This window comes from Schistocerca serialis, chromosome 9 (genome assembly GCF_023864345.2).
Source record: "Schistocerca serialis cubense isolate TAMUIC-IGC-003099 chromosome 9, iqSchSeri2.2, whole genome shotgun sequence".
In the NCBI taxonomy this organism is placed as follows: Eukaryota; Metazoa; Arthropoda; class Insecta; order Orthoptera; family Acrididae; genus Schistocerca; species Schistocerca serialis.
Window position 1 is genome coordinate 53,601,498 of NC_064646.1, and position 22,186 is coordinate 53,623,683.

At 46.2% G+C, this 22,186-nt stretch overlaps 1 protein-coding gene across 1 annotated transcript in view; it reads right to left on the reverse strand.

Moving 5' to 3' along the window:
* Window positions 1-21,928, reverse strand: part of LOC126419356 (glucose dehydrogenase [FAD, quinone]-like) — a 72,331-nt gene extending 50,403 nt beyond the window's left edge. Inside the window, exons 1-3 of the mRNA XM_050086543.1 lie at window positions 21,857-21,928; window positions 21,578-21,805; window positions 6,591-6,949 (exon numbers count right to left, since the gene is read on the reverse strand). Coding sequence (XP_049942500.1) covers window positions 6,591-6,949; window positions 21,578-21,805; window positions 21,857-21,928 — 659 coding nt within the window. The remainder of the gene's footprint in view (window positions 1-6,590; window positions 6,950-21,577; window positions 21,806-21,856) is intronic.
* Between the last annotated feature and the right edge of the window lie 258 nt (window positions 21,929-22,186).

Genomic DNA, 22,186 nt, shown 5'->3' on the forward strand with positions numbered 1-22,186 from the left:
GCAAGTGCCCTACCAACTTTTTTTTTTTTAATCTCATTTTATTCGCTTTTGTTCGTTGCATCTGCTCGGGGCGGACGTCGTAAGACAGCCGTGTAGGTTCGCTGTTGATCGATTAACTCAGTTTTTTTATTACAGAGGGCTGATAACCCTCTGACTGAACACGCTGAGCTACCGTGCCGTCGTGAGCTACCGAAGCACGACTCACGCCCGGTACTCACAGCTTTACTTCTGCCAGTACCTCGTCTCCTACCTTCCAAACTTTACAGAAGCTCTCCTGCGAACCTTGAAGAACTAGCACTCCTGAAAGAAAGGATATCGCGGAGACATGGCTTAGCCACAGCCTAGGGGATGTTTCCAGAATGAGATTTTCACTCTGCAGTGGAGTGTGCGCTGATATGAAACTTCCTGGCAGATTAAAACTGTGTGCCCGACCGAGACTCGAACTCGGGACCTTTGCCTTTCGCGGGCAAGTGCTCTACCATACGCTCATGCATATAGTTAAAACATACTTTGCGCATCAAAAATTAAAGCCAAGATGGTGGCTTGATATTCTGTGTAATATTCTATAACAGTAGCATAACTCATGGTGATTCACAAAATTTGTTTTTATTTTCTCGGTAGAAGAAACTTCGAAAATATTTTGAAGGACTTCTCGTTGTCATTTCTCATCTTACACTCTAAAATTGTTGTCTCGTCAACTTCAGTCCTCCGTTAGATTGCACTATTTTTTTTTAGCTGCACGTTCCATATAGACAACAATTTCTTCTGTTTCACTGAGTCAATTAATTTCATATTTAATCTCATTTTATTTACGCTACGGTAATTAAATTTCAAATTTCCACAATCTTCATTTGCGCTTTTTCCCCTTAAACAGTGAATCAGCGTTCAACGCCTATAGTAGAGACGAGAAACTTTTCGTGGTAATCTATTAACGACAATTTAAACGGTTCTGAGATTCCTTTCCCAGACAGAATCAGAGGCAGTAAAAAATGGCATTTCTCCACAGTCGGATTCGCACTACTGGAGTGAGTGCTGGGAACTCCAGCTTTCTAGCGGACAGGGTAGTAAGAAGCACAGACTGGGTGTCGAAACCCGTGTAAACAGCGACTCATCCACCCACCCGGATCCCGTCCTGGCAGACAAACAAAGAAAGGTGGCCGAGACAAGCAACCGGCACTAAAGGGACGCTCCCTGTTTGAACTTCGCGCTAACTTTCTCGTGGAGTATTTCCTGTGTACTATACAAGATCATAAAACCTCCAGAGGAAAGAAACCCTGTGTGTCCAGCGCTTCTTGCTTGCCCTTCAGGATCCTATAAAACTTCAAAATTTGTATGTATATTCTTTTTGTAGTATGAATATGTTGAACATCACACGGTGTAACACCCATTGGCGTGCGTATTGGAATACTGATGGTCGAATAGCATCTCCTCGGTAAGTTGGAAGTACAAGAAAGGAATTTGTGTGCGAGTTATCACTTTCCAGGTATCTTCGCCTTTCAGGTAATTTTGTTTTTCGCCGCCACAACCAGAACCGAGGCATGTTCATACAACTGCAGCACTTTTAAGAACATCATTTTACATGGCGGAGCGCTTTGTGCCCCAGAACTAAAAATCGTACACGAAACTATACCGGGTGGTTCAAATGGTTCAAATGGCTCTGAGGACTATGGGACTTAACATCTGAGGTCATCAGTCCCTTAGAACTTAGAAATACTTAAACCTAACTAACCTAAGGACATCACACACATCCATGCCCGAGGCAGGATTCGAACTTGCGACCTTAGCGGTCGCGCGGTTCCAGACTGAAGCGCCTAGAACCGCTCCGTCACCGGGCCCGGCCTATACCGGGTGTTTCGCAAGTTCTATTAGAGGCTTTGTAGGTGGTATAAAGGGGACATAGTAGATGAAGTTTTGATAAGGAACCCATAGAGGAAATGTTCCTTTCTGATGTAAAATAAGTTTGACGATCGGACTGTTTTCAGAGGTCCCGTTTCGCGGTATGCATACAAGCTGCGAACAGGGCATCGTTGTCGGTCCCTGTCGTAATTGTGGCATCACTTACCACTTTCGAACGCTACGAGAAGCTGGTACGTTCGCAGCTGGGCTGGTTGACTGTGGTCCCCGCGGAAGCGTCACACCTTCACCTTTGAAGAACGCATCCTTCGTCACGTAGAAGAGAACCCAGCGGCGAGTACTCGGAACAAAATGGCCTCCTGTAGAGCCCATTGTCTCTGCTGTGTGCGTACCGCGAAGCGGGAGATGTAAAAGTGATCCTGTCTTCAGACTTACTTTACATCCAAACACTAAATTTCTTTATCAGAAATTTATCTACTAAGTGCCGTCTGCAACCCCTAGAAGCCTGTGATACTATCGACACTGTTGCTAACGCACGTGCATTGCAAGCGCTGGGCCAGAGGAAATGAACCACTCCTTGTGTGACCCTGGCGTAGAAGCGTGTGTCCATCAGCAAGTAAATTTAGGCAAGTCGCTTGCAGAAGCTACTTCAGCAAGTTCTGTGACGTGCTAACATCCCTAGCAAGACGACTTCAGCTAGTCTTACCAACTTCCAGAAGTAACTTCCCTAAGTTAGGGACACCAGTTTCTTGCATCTTGCTGCAAGTATCTACACGCACACACTCCGCAAGCCATCCTATGGTTTACAGCGGAGGATACCGTGTATCAACTTCTATCATTTCCTTTCCTGTTCCAGTCGCAAATGGAGTGAGGGAGAAACGACTTTCTATATGCCTCCGTACGAGCTCTAATTTCTCTTCTCTCGTCTTCGCGGTCCTTTCGCGAAATGTACGTTGGCTGCAGTGTAATCGTTCTGCAGTCAGCTTCAGATGCCGATTCTCTAACTTTCGTCAGTAATGTTTCTCGGAAATAACGTCGTTTCGCTCCAGGGATTCCCAGTCTGAGTTCAACAAGTATCTCCGTAATATTCGCGTGTTGATCTAATTTGTGGGTAGCAAATTTAGCGGAACGCTTGAGTGCTTCAGTGTCTTCCTTTAATCCTATCCGATGCGAGTTCCAAACACTCGAGCGGTACTCAGGAATGGGTTGCACAAGTGTTCTGTACTCGATCTCCTTTATAAATTAGCTGCTCTCCTAATAAACCGAAGTCTACCATTCGCCTCCCTGTTACCGCCATTACGTGCTCGTTGCATTTCGTATCGCCTTATAGCGTTATACGTAGGTATTTAATCGATGTAGCTGTCTCAAGTAACACACTGCTAATGCTGTATTCGAACAGCATTGTTTTTCCTGTTCATCTGCATTAACTTTCACTTTTATACATATGGATTAAGCTGCCATTCATCACACCAACTAGAAATTGTCTGTAACAGTTTAAACAATCTTACAGCCAGACAACGACGATACCACAGCATCATCAGCAAAGAGTCCAGAGCGGTGGTCACTCTGGCCGTCAGATCATTTGTGTACACCTATCAGCCAGAGCATTGTGACCGCCTGTCTAACAGCCTGTAGGTCCGTACTTGCCAGCTCGGATAACATCGGCGACGCGTCGTGGCATGGAAGCTGTGAGACCTCGGGTAGTCGCTGGAGGGATTTGGCACCACATCTGCGCGCACAAGTCACCTGATTTCCGTAAAGTCCCGGTAGGGGGCAGTGAGCCCTGACGCCACGTTCAGTCACATCCCAGAGGCGTTAGATGAGCTTCAGATCTGGCGTGGTGGGAGGGAGGGGGGGGGGGGGTAGCACATCAATTAGAACTCGCCACTGTGTTCCTCGAACGACTCCGTCGCTCTGCTTGCCTTTTGATTCGTGACATGGCGCATGATCTTGTTGAAGAATGGCACTGCCATCGGGAGACATGATCGTAACGAAAGAGTGTGTGTGGTGTGCAACCAGTGTACGATACTCTTTGGCGGTCAAGGTGCCTTGCACGAGCTCTACTGGACCCGTAGACGCCCACGTGAATGTTCCCCGGAGGATGATGGAGCCGCCGCCAGTTAGTCTCCGTCCCACATTGCAGGTGTCAAGGAGCTGTTCCCCTGGAAGGCGACGGATTCGGGCCCTCTTATCGGCACGATGATGAAGAAGATCCACCAGACCGTGCAACGCTCTACCACTGCGCCAGCGAGCAGTGCCGATGCTCTCGCGCCCATTTCAGTCGTAGTTGCCGGTGTCGCGGTGTTAACATTGGCACATGCATGGGCCATCCGCTGCGGAGACCGATCGTTACGAGTGTTGGGCGCACTTTCTGTCCAGACACACTTGTACTCTGCTCGGCAAGTCTGCTGCCAGTACTGCCACAGTTGGCCTCCTGTACTGCTTTACTTGTCTGCCCAGCCTACGACGTCCGACATTTGTAATGAGGAGTGCCTGCCCAAGACACCCACCACAGCACTCCTCGAACACGCGACAAGTTGTGCAGTTTCCGAAATACTCGTGCCGAGCCTCTCGGTCATCACAATATGTCCTCAGATCGCGCGCCTTCCCCATTGTACACACGGACAGCACGCCCACTGATACAACACGCACAGAACGTGTGTCTGGCTAGCAGTAATTTCTCGACAAGTGACGCTGCTACCGCGTGGACGGGTCTATGTCGATAGCAGGTCGGTGATTAGCGTACATAGAAAATGAGCGGTCGTGTCACACTTCCCCAGGGCGCTTCTGAAGATAAGCCTTTGATGAAAACTCGCCGCCGAGGTCATAACAGGGTTCTCTTACTTCAGAAGTTTTCGGGCCACTCACATATCTGGGAACCTATTCCGTATGCTTGGACCTTGGTTAACAGTGGGCAGTGAGACACCCTGACGAAGGCTTTGCGGACTTCTAGCAATATGGAATCTGCCTGTTGCCCTTCATCGATGGCACACCGAATATCGTGCGACAGAAGGGTACGCTAAATTTCTGACGGGACACGCTTTCTAAATCCGTGCTGCTTTGTAAACATAACCTTTTCGGTCTCAAGGGAATTTATTATATTCTCGCCGAACTTGTCATTTCTGAAAGTTTTTGACGAACTTGGAGTTGTGTGTTTTGAATACCAGAACGAAAATATCAGCGTCGAAAAGGAAGTGGCGCAAAGACTGATGGAGAGAAACAAATTTATCTCGGAACCGCGAATCATAAAACTGGCCACCATCAGCCAAGGAAGTGCGAAATGAATTTACCGATTACTACATTTCATGAGGAAGGGAAAGAGAATGGCATTATAGACGCGGTATAAAATTTTATGGACATATGAGCAGGGTGAATAAAAGCAGACTGACAAGGCAAATCTTTGAGATAGTAAACAAGAGCAAAAACAAGACAAAATGAATCACTGAAGCAGAAGAAGACATTAAAGAAGTGGGGATCACACAAGAGAACATAAACAATAAAGAACAGTTAAAAAAGCATCATAAACACACACTTAAACAAGAACATACAGAGAACAGAACGGGAAAAAGATGGTCGGAAGAACTGAAGAGAGAACACAGTGAACGCATGAAGAGAATTTGGGAAGAACGAAGAAAGAAGAAGAAATCATTACTCAAGTTCAGTCGCCCTCTCAAAAGGGAATAATCGAAAATAATAATATAATGTACACACACTATATATTATATACATTCCCACAGTCAGTTTTAACAGAAAACCTGTACATTGTTGTTTAAAAAATATATAGTTTATGTCATTGTGTATGTAAAAATTTGAAGTGTGGTGTTTGTGTGTGTGTGTGTGTGTGTGTGTGTGTGTGTGTGTGTGTGTGTGTGTGTGTGAAAATGTCTTGGCAAATGTATACTTCAAATTTTTACACACGTTACTCTAATAAACATACACGCTGACGTAGACTATATATTTATTTAACAACAATGTACAGGTTTTCTGTTAAAACTTGACTGCGGGAAAGTGTATATATAGTGTGCGTACCTTACATATTGGAAAACTATGTTGCGTGTGTCCGTCTACATGTGTATTAGAGTATGGTGTAAAAATTTTTTCTAACAATGTTTGCTCGTTAAGTATTATTACCTACATGTATATAAGGAAAAATATATAGCCTAATCCCTTTCGAATGCTTACTATAGTATTGCTTAAAAGCTCCTATGTAAACTTATATGAAGCCTGTGTCCGTTCGAACCATTATTATATCGTGTAAACATATGAAGTAAACAGTGAAATACTTTTAGTGATTTTTGTTAACAGCGTTTAACAAAGACTTGCATTTATATGGCACTACATATTGAGGAAACACCTTTCTTTACTCTAGAAAGACAGCAGACTAACGCAAATGTTGTACGAACTAACCCCCCCCCCTCTCCACCCCATCGAATAACGTCCTGGATTCGACCCCGGCCGCCTCTGTATCCATTTCCTGACCTACACATCTCTGTTCTTCATAACGTTGTTATATAGTCATAATTTTTCTTCAATAATTATAATGCAACAACACTCGTGGGTGCTCCAGTTTTGACACTGTAAACTTTTAGTTGCCTACCTCCCGACACTACTGCAAATAGGCTACTTGTGGCAGCTTTCTGACATTAGCTTGCCCGAGCGACTCGCAGAAGAAAAGTGCTTGCACTTGCGGAAGCTACTTGCTGGCGGACGCGCGGCCTGAGGAGTTGGAGACGCACCTCTGCACGGGCAGCGGGCCGCCCCTGGCGTGGTGGCGGCCGTCGGCGGCCACGTCGGCGTCCAGGTTGTCCTCGGAGCGCAGGAAGTACTTGAGCGCGTCCTCGAAGCCCCAGCCGGGGTTGCCGTGCTCGGCCCAGCGGTCGTAGTCCTGCGGGAAGCCGCGCGCGTACATGCCGGCGCCCAGCACGCTGGAGCCGCCGAGCCCCCGCCCCCGCGGCCAGGCGCAGCCGCCCCCGCCGCACGCGCGGCCGCCCCCGGCGCTGCGCAGCCCCCAGTCCGACGTGTTCTCCAGCAGCGGCGCGAACGGCGGCACCAGCGCCTCGTACGGCTCCTCGCCTCCAGCCTCCAGCACCAGCACCTGCCGCGCAGAACACGTCGACGACGGCGTCAGTCGCGCTAGCGTCTGGAGCGGCGGCGCTGGCAAACCTACAGCTCTACATCAGGCGGTTGTGGTGATCCACTGAAGTGGTTTCCGCGGACTATGAAAAAGGAATAAATATGCCCATAGCCAGAGCAATCGATGGATAGTTGCTATATTCTTCGTCCACTAGTTGTATCACACACCAGTAGAGTGGTACCACGCAGAACCTCCTAGTGAAGTGGCGTGGAGGCTAAGTTGAAAAATAGGGTTTTACAACCAAAAGACTGGGGAAGGATATCGTGTATTGCAATCCTGAATAAAACCAACCTGCTTTCAGAAAAAAGTGTTGCATTAATTACACAGTCGTTTAGTGAAGAAAGTAAGAGTATATGGACTATCAGACTAATTGTGTGATTGGATTGAAGAGTTCCTAGATAACAGAACGCAGCATGTCATTCTCAATGGAGAGAAATCTCCCGAAGTAAGAGTGATTTCAGGTGTGCCGCAGGGGAGTGTCGTAGGACCGTTGCTATTCACAATATACATAAATGACCTTGTGGATGACATCGGAAGTTCACTGAGGCTTTTTGCAGATGATGCTGTGGAATATCGAGAGGTTGTAACAATCGCAAATTGTACTGAAATGCAGGAGGATCTGCAGCGAATTGACGCATGGTGCAGGGAATGGCAATTGAATCTCAATGTAGACAAGGGTAATGTGCTGCGAGTACATAGAAAGAAAGATCATTTATCATTTAGCTACAATATAGCAGGTCAGGCCGGCCGCGGTGGCCGACCGGTTCTAGGCGCTTCAGTCCAGAACCGCGCGACTGCTACGGTCGCAGGTTCGAATCCTGCCTCGGGCATGGATGTATGTGATGTCCTTAGGTTAGTTAGGTTTAAGTAGTTGTAAGTTCTAGGGGACTGATCAAATAACTCTGAGCACTATGGGACTTAACATCTATGGTCATCAGTCCCCTAGAACTTAGAACTACTTAAACATAACTAACCTAAGGACAGCACACAACACCCAGCCATCACGAGGCAGAGAAAATCCCTGACCCCGCCGGGAATCGAACCCGGGAACCTGGGGGACTGATCACCTCCGATTTTAAGTCCCATATTGCTCAGAGCCATTTGAACCATTTTTTAGCAGGTCAGGAACTGGAAGCAGTTAATTCCATAAATTATCTGGGAGTACGCATTAGGAGTGATTTAAAATGGAATGATCATATAAAGTTGATCGTCGGTAAAGCAGATGCCAAACTGAGATTCATTGGAAGAATCCTAAGGAAATGCAATCCGAAAACAAAGGAAGTAGGTTACAGTACGCTTGTTCGCCCACTGCTTGAATACTGCTCAGCAGTGTGGGATCCGTACCAGATAGGGTTGATAGAAGAGATAGAGAAGATCCAGCGGAGAGCAGCGCGCTTCGTTACAGGATCATTTAGTAATCACGAAAGCGTTACGGATATGATAGATAAACTCCAGTGGAAGACTCTGCAGGAGAGACGCTCAGTAGCTGGGTACGGGCTTTTGTTAAAGTTTCGAGAACATGCCTTCACCGAGGAGTGAAACAGTATATTGCTCCCTCCTACGTATATCTCGCGAAGAGACCATGAGGATAAAATCAGAGAGATCAGAGCCCACACAGAGGCATACCGACAATCCTTCTTTCCACGAACAATACGACACTGGAATAGAAGGAAGAATCGATAAGGGTACTCAAGGTACCCTCCGCCACACACCGTCAGGTGGCTTGCGGAGTATGGATGTAGATGTAGTAGTAGATGAATTACTTGCTGACAGCCCGCATAAAATAAGGTGGGGCCTAATCTGTTGTCAATGCAGAATCAGAAATAGGAGAGTGGCTCGGTCAGGAGGGCTCAGTGATTAGAACGTGGTCCAGGCATTGGATGTCACTTGAATAAAATATACCGTTGCTGCATCTGGGTCACAGGGTCCCGGGTTCGATCCCCGGCCGGATCGCTGAGCAGTTCTAGGCGCTTCAGTCCAGAACCGCGCTGCTGCGGGCATGGATGCGTGTGGTGTCCTTAGGTTAGTTAGGTTTAAGTAGTTCTAAGTCTAGGGGACTGATGACCGCAGATGTTATGTCCCATAGTGCTCAGAGCCATTTCAACCCGGCCGGATCGGGGATTTTCTCCGCCCGGGGACTGGGTGTTGTCCTCATCAACTCGTCATCATTCGGGAATTGGCGAGATTGGCACTGGGAAGATTCTGAATTTGTACGGGTGCTGATCACCACGATGTTGAGCGGCCACAAACCATCACCATCATCATCTTGAATAAAATATTCACCAAGGGCATTTCAGCCTGACGGTGACGTGATTGTGAAGTGGAAACGCGAAGGAACAACCAGAGCTAAACCAAAATCAGACAGTCATCACATTAGTGCCGGACATGGACGATCGAGCATTTCGGTCAGTGGTTGTAAAAAATCGCACGAAGTCAGCGGAAGGAATCACTCGTGGGTTGCGAAGTGAAGCCAGCAGTTCAGCCGGCACAGTGACTGTGCATAGGGTGTTGAACAGTGGTATGCAGTGCTCTAGCAGCTCCTCATAAGCCACACATTTCCCCGGTCAGTACTAAACAACGCTTGAGGTAGTGCGAAGAGCAACGCACTGGACAGTGGATGACTGCAAACGAATGATCTGCACTGAACAAGCACCTGCACCCTGTCGCATAGAAGGATTTCGATTGGGCGAATGCCTGCAGAACATTACCTGTCATCATATACAGGGTTGCCCATTGATCGTGACAGGGCCAAATATCTCACGAAACAAGCGTCAAACGAAAAAACTACAAACAACGAAACTCGTCTATTTTGAAGGGGCAAACCAGATGGCGATATGCTTGGCCCGCTAGATGCCGCTACCATAGGCCAAACGGATATCAGCTGCGTTTTTTAAAAATAGGAACCCCCATTTTTTATTACATATTCGTGTAGTGCGTAAAGAAATATGAATGTTTTAGTTGGACCACTTTTTTCGCTTTGTGATAGATGGCGCTGTAATAGTCACAAACATATGGCTCACAATTTTAAACGAACAGTTGGTAATAGGTAGGTTTTTTAAAATAAAATGCAGAACGTAGATATGTTTGAACATTTTATTTCGGTTGTTCCAATGTGATAGATGTACCTTTGTGAACTTATTATTTCTGAGAACGCATGCTGTTACAGCGTGATTACCTGTAAATACCACATTAATGCAATAAATGCTGAAAATGATGTCCGTCAACCTCAATGCATTTGGCAATACGTGTAACGACATTCCTCTCAACAGCGAGTAGTTCGCCTTCCGTAATGTTCGCACATACATTTTCAATGCGCTGACGCATGTTGTCAGGCGTTGTCGGTGGATCACGATAGAAAATATCCTCCAACTTTCCCCACAAAAAGAAATCCGGGGACGCCAGATCCGGTGAACGTGCGGGCTATGGTATGGTGCTTCGACGACCAATCCATCTGTCATGAAATATGCTATTCAATGCCGCTTCAACCGCACGCGAGCTATGTGCCGGTCATCCATCATGTTGGAAGTACATCGCCATTCTATCATCCAGTGAAACATCTTGTAGTAACATCAGTAGAACATTACGTAGGAAATCAGCATACATGGCACCATTTAAACTGCCATCAAGAAACTGGGGGCCAATTGTCCTTCCTCCCATAATGCCGCACCATACATTAACCCGCCAAGGTCGCTGATGTTCCACTTGTCGCAGGCATCGTGGATTTTCCGTTGCCCAATTGCGCATATTATGCCGGTTTACGTTACCGCTGTTGGTGAATGACGCTTCGTCGCTAAATAGAAAGCGTGCAAAAAATCTCTCGTCGTGCCGTAATTTCTCTTGTGCCCAGTGGCACAACTGTACACGACGTTCAAAGTCGTCGCCATGCATTTCCTGGTACATACAAATATGGTACGGGTGCAATCGATTTTGATGTAGCATTCTCAACACCGACGTTTTTGAGATTCCCGATTCTCGCGCAGTTTGTCTGCTACTGATATGCGGGTTAGCCGCGACAGCAGCTAAAACACCTACTTGGGCATCATCATTTGTTGTAGGTCGTGTTTGACGTTTCACATGTGGCTGAACACTTCCTGTTCCCTTAAATAATGTAACTATCCGGCGAACGATCCGGACACTTGGATGATGTCGTCCAGGATACCGATCAGCATACGTAGCACACGCCCGTTGGGCATTTTGATCACAATATCTATACATCAACACGATATCGACCTTTTCCGCAATTGGTAAACGGTCCATTTTAACACGGGTAATGTATCACGAAGCAAATACCGTCCGCACTGGCGGAATGTTACGTGATACCACGTACTTATACGTTTGTGACTATTACAGCGCCATCTGTCACAAAGCGAAAAAAGTGGTCCAACTAAAACATTCATATTTCTTTACGTACTACGCGAATATGTAATAAAAATGTGGTTCCTGTTTTTAAAAAAACGCAGTTGATATTCGTTTGACCTATGGCAGCGCCATCTAGCGGGCCAACCATAGCGCCATCTGGTTTTTCCCTTCAAGCTAGACGAGTTTCGTTCTTTGTAGTTTTTTCGTTTGACGCTTATTTCGTGAGATATTTGGCCCGAACGATATCAATGGACCACCCTGTATATGTGCGAACAGTGTAGTACAGGGGAGGTGGTGCTACGATTTGGGGGTGTTTTTCGTGGTTAGGATGTTATCCCTTTACAGCTCTTAAGATGTTGAAGGATGTGAATACATTTTGCAGAATTTGCCTGGAGGCCGCATCCGGGAAGGTTCGACCGCCAAGTGCAAGTCTTATTTCAGTCGGCGCCACACTGGGCGACTTGCGCGCCGGTGATGAGGATGAAATGATGACGAGGACAACGCAACACCCAGGCCACGAGCGGAGAAAGTCTCCAACCCGGTCGGGCATCGAACCCGGGCCCGCCTGCACGGAAGGCGAGCACGTTACCACCCAGCTAAGCAGGCGGACATTTGTGCACTGTGTTCAGTAGAGAAACAGGTCGCAGACAATGACTGACTGTATCAGCATGAGAAAGCATCCTGTCATAAAGCAGCATCTCGGAGTAATGGTTTGTGGACAATAACATTAATGAAATGGTCTGGCCTGCTCAGAAGCCCGACCTGAACCTAAGGGAACGTCTGTGGGTCGTACATCATTGCATGAGTCGTATTGTTGATCACTGTAATCACAGCCCGTACTGAAGATGCGTTGCACAAGACTAATGTGTCCGTTCGATTCATGTGCAGCATATCCTGAACTTAAAAAAAATTCCTACCCGAATATAAACTTTTATGGCACAATCTTGTTGTGCCATTTCTTGTGCACAAATAATTTCATCGACACACAAATTTATAAGTTAACATTCTGATTCGATTTTCCGCTCTATACAAACTAGAGTAATTAATCTTTTGACGAATACTTACTAGGTTTGTGCCAAAAGAAACTTGATTTGAGTACTTTATTGATTTGCGATACGGCAGTAGGAGCGATGCAACACTTTGAGCAAACAAAATTTATTAGGAAATAATTTGAGCCTCCTTTCCTAAAGGTGATTTTACCTTTATACGAAGCCTTACAAAACGCAGCCTGTGAGAATGTGTTGCATTGGCGATGATCCTTTCCAGCGTTTAGGTATACGGTGGTTGAAATCCCCCTCCTGCCATCCAAATTTAGATTTACATTTCCTTCCCTCAATGGCGCAAGGCAAATGCTGAGATGGTTCTTCTGTAAAGACGTGTTCGATTTTGCTTCACAACCCGAGCATGGGCTAATGACATATTCGTTGACGGAATGAGGATCCCTATTCTGCGTCCCTTGTGTTGTCTGTTCATCGGTCTGACCACACTGCACTTTTATAGTGGCCACACTTGCTTCTACCGGTGGTAAATCGTGTGAGACGGGGACCTGGGACAACGAATTTTTTCTGCAGTATTATTCATGTTTTTTTTTGGGATGCGGCTCTCTTTGAAAACATTGTTTCTGTCCGTAAATAGAGATATCACATTTGGAGGAATTTAGAAGGATATTTTATTTTTTCGGACGCTTTTGCCACTCACTGTGACTCCTGTGCTCTTCCTTCTACGTTGTATACCATAATTTAGTTCTTATTATGCTTTGAGCATGCTTTCGTGCTTATTTGTCCAAAATACGTTGACTGCTGTCACCACACTCTTCCCCTGCTGGCTTATCAGCAGCTATGATAACAAATTTTACGCAGGTCTGATACCGGAACAACAGCCATTTCACTGATGCTTCGAAGTTTTTGCGTTCCTCTCTTCCTCTTAGACACAGAACTTCGCATCGGTGCATTCCCCTTCGAGTCTTCATTTCTCAATAATCTCTGCAGTTCGGGAAGACAACTTCGCTCCTCCGCCACTGCGTTGACAGCGGGCGAGGCAGCCAGCTTCTCGCGGATACCACTACGCGGCGCCACCGACCGGAGTACCGCGCTTTGATATGCTGGCGCGGTAATTCAAAAGTTCGGCACCTTTTTGAGCATACCACAACTATACAAGATTTCTAACGGGCCAGGCTAAATTATCTTTTTATCGGTTAGAATAAAAATTGATAGTGTTATATTCAGTGTCAGCGGTTATTTGTGAAACTGGCTCCAATGATGGCATTCTCATTAATTTTTGAGGTACTACGAGAAGCAGTGAATGAAAACCTTTATTATAAAATGAAACTTTTGCTTTGCAGAAGAGTGTACAATATTGTTACATTTCCTGGCAGATTAAAACTGAGTTCCTGAAAAGGACTCTGACATGGAACCTATTCTTCTGTGCGCAATGAATGTTCTGGATACCTTAGTCGGTAAGAGCATATCCCGCGAAAGGCAGAATTCTTGGTTCGAACCCCGATCGGATATACAGTTACAACTTGCTAGGATGTTCCAAGACAGTTCACATTCTCCATTTTCAACATAGAGTTTTTTCAATTATTTTCACTTTAAAGTTTCTGCACTTCCCTACCACAATAGATATATTGAAGTCTTCCTATGTGTTGTGGGAAAAATGTATACAGTCTATAGCAGTCGTGTTTCTTTGTCAAGCAGTACAACATCGTTACGGTTTAGAATGTACAGAGAGAGACTAAACTGTGAACCCGATGAGGTTAAAAGGCAGATCGCTACCATTCTCTACCAGTCATACCAGCGACAAGATCAAGCTCTGAATGAGTGGTTGATGAGGCGCGATTGGGTGCCAGAACTGGTAGCGCACTGCGCGGGGAAAACAGGGATCCCGTTTTCGAATCCTTGAACAGCCAACAGTTTTGACTTCTTAGTATTAGATTTGTATAATTTACGGGATCTATGGATAAGTGACGTTGTACCTGGAATTTTCAGAAAACAATCTGCAAATAACGGAGAATTTTTAGCGTGTCATAGATGGATCACGATTCTATTCGTTGACTGCTCGTAATGTCGTTACTGACGAGACTGTACCGAGTCTTCTAGGCACGCCTACCTCGTCCCTTTTTTTTTAAAACGTTGTAAACAGGGTCAAAGTAAATTGCTAACCTTCCGTTGCCCACAATCTTCTAGAATCCTTGGTCAGTTTCAGAATGTCGTAAAAATATATCGATGTGATACACTGATTCTTTGATATCATCGTAACACCATTTCTGGCACTGATCATTTTATCATTTAAGGAAATGAAACAAATTTTGTCAAATGAAAAAGTGCGTCTTACATTGTGTTGAGAAAATTTTTCTTGCCGTTTACTTAAAGTAGTAAGAGTATTTTCTCGTTTAACTGTTTAAGTTACAAAACTGGATATGTTGTATTGTTTTCAAATAAACTGATTTGTTTCCTTTCGTCATGTTATGACCGAGTTATTGTTCCTTGGTCACCAGATGTACTTCACTGAAATTTTTCCTGATCGGTTAATTGGGAGAAAAGGACAAATGTTAACTCCTTGTCTTTAAGAAGTTAAAGAAACAATGCAACAGATGAAAGGAAAAAAGCCCGAATTCTGAAAAATATTGGCTCCTGTTCTGGGAAATTAAAGCGCTCAGAGACATGTGACGAACATGCGTGCAACAAGACCGAAAGTACGATATTGCATGGCCTGTGTTGTTAAAAAGAACGATGCAGCCCTCCTTCGGACATGCTTGCATATGCGAAGCAACAGGCACTGCGGCGACTACAGCTGCTACGAAGTACGTGAAATGCATTCGCAGTTGCGAATACGAACAACCGTCAGCTGTATAAGGGAATGACGTCTGTGAAAACTTTTGCCCATATTTTCTTCTTTACGCGAGCCGTCTCCTTACCCATTTTGGATACCCGTGCACGATTCACTGCCAGATCGAAACTTCCGTACGTCGTCGTTCCTGCGTCACATCCTGTACTCATGCGCACAATATGTAACTCCTGTACAAGGGAGGACACTTTAATTGAAACTAGTTGCCTGTATCGCTGGTAAATACGATATTGTGTGTTGTTAATGTTTCTTCAAACATGCAAGCAGTTGAGTCTGATCGTTGAGTAGGCAGTCAGATGGTGTATTTCTGTTGATAAGGATTTCAGTTTCTTCAAGAAGGTCAATCAATCATCGTGCCTTTGTTGGCAAAGTGAAGTATTTCGAATTTCTGTTCTGTGCTGTTTGCAGAAAGATTGTGATGGGCAAGATGCACCCCAGTGATGGCTTTGTTCAGGTATTTGTCCATACATCGACTATATTACGCGCAGACTAAAGCAAGTAACGTCTCTGAGCAAAGTGTGCCGTATCTTCGTATGAAGAAATTTGTGATAAGCAACAGTTGTACAGCACGTGCAGGATTCTGACAAACTTTCGTGACTACGGTATATACGAGTTGTGCATATCCTGTGAAAAGTGAGTGATGTATAACCAACTTTCTTTGACAATCGAGGCTAATGGATGGATATTAATAACAAAGCCGCCCATACTATTCGCAGTAAGTTCGGAATTCATTTTAGGATACAATCGGCATGTGAACAATTTTCATGGTGATACGTTAAAGCATGTTCCATTTTCTTGTCACATAGCCAGCACCCAGCATTACGCTTTGAAATAGTCATGTGACCTTTTGTGCACCATTTGACGATGGGCCTGAAAATGTTCGAAAACCGGTTTTATGAAGTAAATATCTATTTTAAAAAAGTGTCTGTTTGTAGTTTTCTCTATTTATATTAAAAATGTATGTTTAAGCTCGTCCATCTTTTACAAAATTACTGAATCCCTCAAGAGTTGTTCCAGCCATCAGCGCAAGAAAAGCTGTTTTTGATAATGTCATTAAATCAGTGCAACATACTGATTCTTATTTCTTCAGTTTTCAGCACTCTTTTTGACACTGAATTTGTACCAACTTCCGACTTGAAAATCTGAAGTTTTAATTACGTTAAACACATTTCAGCAGAACAATTTTGTACGCACTGTTTCCTAAGAAAGGAGGGGGATGTGGTACGCTAACGGAGCGTCTGAGCTTCCTGTGTCTAACCCGCTTCATGGCAGCCAATAGCTGTTACAGACTGCGCGTCGTAACGGCTTCCAGGGACAATGAAAATTTGATTCTGTATATTTCAAATAATTATCGACCGAATTTAGAAATTTAAACTGCTGTCATAATCTAATCATTAAGTTGAAAGTTTAACATTGTAAACAACTGTTGCAGGTAGGAACTTTGTATGTATCTTGGAAGAGGCTAACGACAGCGCACAAATGACCCAGACTGTACACACAATTTTTATCGTCTACGAAATTTTTTCTCACCGACAGCTTCCACGAACTGATGAAAGGAAAAAAAGGTTATTGATTACCACAGTTTCGCTGTTCATGCAGTAAAACTTCGGCATTAGACATGGCGTTTTAGTTTATTATTTCTTTACTGCCCACCCTGTTCGCAACACAGTTTGTAGAGAGTATTCACATACATCACTCAGTGTGCGTGGAACATTATGTTGTACGACCCATGGTCCAGGAGACATGACGCCATAAACAATGAGATACGAGAAAAAAAGAGCGCAAATTAAACGGATTATACTCATCCACTGTTCCATCAGACTTTGAACGTAATTTCACACCTTTTCTAAACTATTTGTCGTTTACGTGATTGACATCAAATATTAACATATTAACAGATGTGTGAAGTAATCAAAAGTTTGTACCTACTTCATACCGAGTGGTTGTAATTAAACTGACGACGCTGAGAGTGCGGCAGTGCGGGCTGTATACGTTGTAGGGAGCTGACGCATCGTAGGTATGCTTATTAGCCGGGGCGCTCGCAGAGTATACTGGAAAAAAAAAGTTTGCTTAATGCTACCACGTCGAAATACGGCGCTGTAAGCAGACATAACGTGAAATGCTTCTGTTTTGACGTGAATATGCTGGTTGTCTCTCGGTGACGGATGTTGATTTCTTTAGCGAAGTGACTGTTGGTGTAAAGGATTGAGGAAGTTGAAGTTTTGCGTATCATATGCAGTGGCTGTTTAGAAGAAAGACTGTGTAGTCCTGGCAAAGTAGTTTGATCAGAACAGCAGCAGAAGCATCGCTGCATGGTGGGAGTATCGCCCATCGAAACAGCTGCGAAGAGGTCCCATGCCAGCCAATGGGATAAACAATATTACGACGAAATTAGAAGGGAGAGGTGAATGGGGTGGTGCAGCAGGGAGGGGGAGGCGGCGGCGGCGGCGGCGTCGGCCCGTTCCCATGGCACTGTTGATGAAGTTTCTCTAGCTGTAGCCGACCGTGCAGCACATAGCCGCAATTCTGCACCCATCACTACTCGAGCTGTGTCACAGGAGTGTCTCTCCCCTGGTCAACAGTTCAAAAGATATTGCGGCGCATTTTACACTGGTGTTCCAAGAGGATTAAGAATATGTACCAAATAAATAAAATTCTAAGATTGGCTACACCGCCGTGACTTCGCCTCTTTTTTTTCGCGTGCATGGAATCTTCGCATGGACAAGGTACATTTTACTGTGCATGTTGCTGTGAATGCTCTGAACTGTCGCATATGGGGTTCTATTCTGCCACATTGTGTGCAGCAATATCCGCTGCAACCGACTTATGTTGTGACCGTGTGGTGGTGTTTCACAAGCTCCTTCATTCTCGGTCCGTTTCTCTTCGAGGAAGCGACACCTCGCGGGCCAGCTAGCTGTACAGTGACATACGCACATTGCGAGGACCGCCTTTTGCAACACGTTGATTCCAGCCTTGCAAGAATGCCACTGTTCCACACCACTATTTTCGTGCAAGATAGGGCAACACCAAATGTCGGTTGCCAGGTGAAATTCATGCTTCGACCAATGTTTCGCAACGACTGCATCATTTCTAGCCAGTTTCAAAATGTGTGGTCTTCTTCATCCCCCGACCCTGACCCATGTGACTTCCGGTTGTAGGGACATGTAACAGGTTGTGTCTATCAGGCATGTATCCTGCCTCTTCCTGATCTACGAGGGCAGTTCAATAAGTAATGCAACACATTTTTTTTCTCGGCCAATTTTGGTTGAAAAAACCGGAAATTTCTTGTGGAATATTTTCAAACATTCCCGCTTCGTCTCGTATAGTTTCATTGACTTCCGACAGGTGGCAGCGCTGTACGGAGCTGTTAAAATGGCGTCTGTAACGAATGTGCGTTGCAAACAACGGGCAGTGATCGAGTTTCTTTTGGCGGAAAACCAGGGCATCTCAGATATTCATAGGCGCTTGCAGAATGTCTACGGTGATCTGGCAGTGGACAAAAATACGGTGAGTCGTTGGGCAAAGCGTGTGTCATCATCGCCGCAAGGTCAAGCAAGACTGTCTGATCTTCCGCGTGCGGGCCGGCCGTGCACAGCTGTGACTCCTGCAATGGTGGAGCGTGCGAACACACTCGTTCGAGATGATCGACGGATCACCATCAAACAACTCAGTGCTCAACTTGACATCTCTGTTGGTAGTGCTGTCACAATTGTTCACCAGTTGGGATATTCAAAGGTTTGTTCCCGCTGGGTCCCTCGTTGTCTAACCGAACACCATAAAGAGCAAAGGAGAACCATCTGTGCGGAATTGGTTGCTCGTCATGTGGCTGAGGGTGACAATTTCTTGTCAAAGATTGTTACAGGCGATGAAACATGGGTTCATCACTTCGAACCTGAAACAAAACGGCTATCAATGAAGTGGCGCCACACCCACTCCCCTACCAAGAAAAAGTTTAAAGCCATACCCTCAGCCGGTAAAGTCATGGTTACAGTCTTCTGGGACGCTGAAGGGGTTATTCTGTTCGATGTCCTTCCCCATGGTCAAACGATCAACTCTGAAGTGTATTGCGCTACTCTTCAGAAATTGAAGAAAGGACTTCAGCGTGTTCGTAGGCACAAAAATCTGAACGAACTTCTCCTTCTTCATGACAACGCAAGACCTCACACAAGTCTTCGCACCCGAGAGGAGCTCACAAAACTTCAGTGGACTGTTCTTCCTCATGCACCCTACAGCCCCGATCTCGCACCGTCGGATTTCCATATGTTTGGCCCAATGAAGGACGCAATCCGTGGGAGGCACTACGCGGACGATGAAGAAGTTATTGATGCAGTACGACGTTGGCTCCGACATCGACCAGTGGAATGGTACCGTGCAGGCACACAGGCCCTCATTTCAAGGTGGCGTAAGGCCGTAGCATTGAATGGAGATTACGTTGAAAAATAGTGTTGTGTAGCTAAAAGATTGGGGAATAACCTGGTGTATTTCAATGCTGAATAAAACAACCCCTGTTTCAGAAAAAAAAATGTGTTGCATTACTTATTGAACTGCCCTCGTAAAGGAGATCGCAGGACGACATGACATATTGCTCTGTTTTTTTCCACTGGAAATTCCGTGTTACAGATGCAGCATGTTGCTCATTCGGAAGATCGTACTGAGCGCATGTAACATGTGAAAATATCCCAATAACCATGCCAGAATCACTTTTAACAGGTGTTTGATCATTCCTCCACCATGTTGTGAGTGCTTCCAGCGCCAGATTTTCACTTGTTGGCAGAAATTGGAACTATTATTTTCCCAGCATACTCCGCTAGCGCACCGATTAATGGACATTCCTACGATATTGCAGCGTACTTCTATGTATACACTACTGGCCATTAAAATTGGTACACCACGAAGATGACGTGCTACAGACGCGAAATTTAACCGACAGGAAAAAGATGCTGTGATATGCAAATGATTAGCTTTTCAGAGCATTCACACAAGGTTGGCGCCGGTGGCGACACCTACTACGTGCTGACATGAGGAAAGTTTCCAACCGCTTTTCTCATACACAATCAGCAGTTGACCGGCGTTGCCTGGTGAAACGTTGTTGTGTTGCCTCGTGTAAGGAGGAGAAATGCGTACCATCACGTTTCCGACTTTGATAAAGGTCGGATTGTAGCCTATCGCGATTGCGGTTTATCGTATCGCGACATTGCTGCTCGCGTTGGTCGAGATCCAGTGACTGTTAGCAGAATATGGAATCGGTGGGTTCGGGAGGGTAATACGGTACGCCGAGCTGGATCCCAAAGGCCTCGTATCACTAGCAGTGGAAATGACAGGCATCTTATCCGCATGGCTGTAACGGATCGTGCAGCCACGTCTCGATCCCTGAGTCAACAGATGGGGACGTTTGCAAGACAACAACCATCTGCACTAACAGTTCGACGACGTTTGCAGCAGCATCGACCATCAGCTCAGAGACCATGGCTGCGGTTACCCTTGACGCTGCATCACAGACCGGAGCGCCTGCGATGGTGTACTCAACGACAAACCTGGGTGTACGAATGGCAAAACGTCACTTTTTCGGATGAATCCAGGTTCTGTTTACAGCATCATGATGGTCGCTTACGTGTTTATCGACATCGCGGTGAACGCACATTGGAAACGTGTATTCGTCATTGCCATACTGGCGTATCACCCGGCGTGATGGTATGGGGTGCCATTGGTTACACGTCTCGGTCACGTCTTGTTCGCATTGACGGCGCTTTGAACAGTGGACGTTACATCTCAGATGTGTTACGACCCGTGGCTCTGCCCTTCATTCGATCCCTGCGAAACCCTACATTTCAGCACCATAATGCACTACCGCATGTTGCAGGTCCTGTACGGGCCTTTCTGGATACAGAAAATGTTCGACTGCTGCCCTGGCCAGATCTCTCACCATTTAAAAGTCTATCCTTTGGAGTCCGAGGAACTGGCTCGTCACTATACGCCAGTCACTACTCTTGATGAACTGTGGTATAGTGTTGAAGCTGCGTGGGCAGCTGTACCTGTACACGGCACCCAAGCTCTGTTTGACTCAATGCCCAGGCGTATGAAGGCCGTTATTACAGCCAGAGGTGGTTGTCTGGGTACTGATTTCTCAGGATCTATGCACCCAAACTGCGTGAAAATGTAATAACATGTCAGTTCTAGTATAATATATTTGTCCAATGAATACCCGTTTATCATCTGTATTTCTTCTTGGTGTAGCAATTTTAATGGCCAGTAGTGTACAACGTGCACTGCAGCACTCGGAACACAGTTTAATTACAAAAACCCGGTACACGGGAGCTGGACTCTTCAGAGTCGAGGGTTAAGTGAGTGTCGGAGAGCAGCACGTCGGTGGCGGCCGCGACTGACCTTCCAGTCAGGCACCTCGGAGAGGCGGTTGGCGAGCACGCAGCCGGCGGTGCCGCCGCCCACGATGATGAAGTCGTAGGGGGCGTCCGGGGGCGGCGCGGGCGCGGCCGGGGGCCGGCGTCGCGCGGCGCGCTCGCTGCCCGTCACGTTCCTGGCGACGGCGGCGTCCACCAGCGCCATGAAGACGGCGGCCAGCCCCAGCACGGCCGCCGGGCAGCCCGTCGCGTTCTGCACCTCGCGCTCCAGCGCCGACACCGTGGCGCGCAGCGGCGCCGGCACCGCCACCGGCGACCCGCCGCCGCTCCCCGTCTCCATGGCCTGCACAGGGCCCAGCCACAGGCCTGTTGTCATTTCGTACACCGTGCTCTCACAGTGGAACGACCACGTTTTGTGTTGTGTATCCAGGTTACTTACAATCGGGCCGTGCGGAGTTGGCCGTCTTCCATTTTCTTCCTGCTTACAAGATTGGGAGCTTGGTACCAACATATGAGCTTCCAAAGCAATGCGACGTAACTCGTAAATGTAACGTAAAGAACCTGGCTTTCGATGATTACATGCAACAGTAGGCGAACAGCGGAGAAATGGTTCCTGTCGGAGCGCAGACAAAGC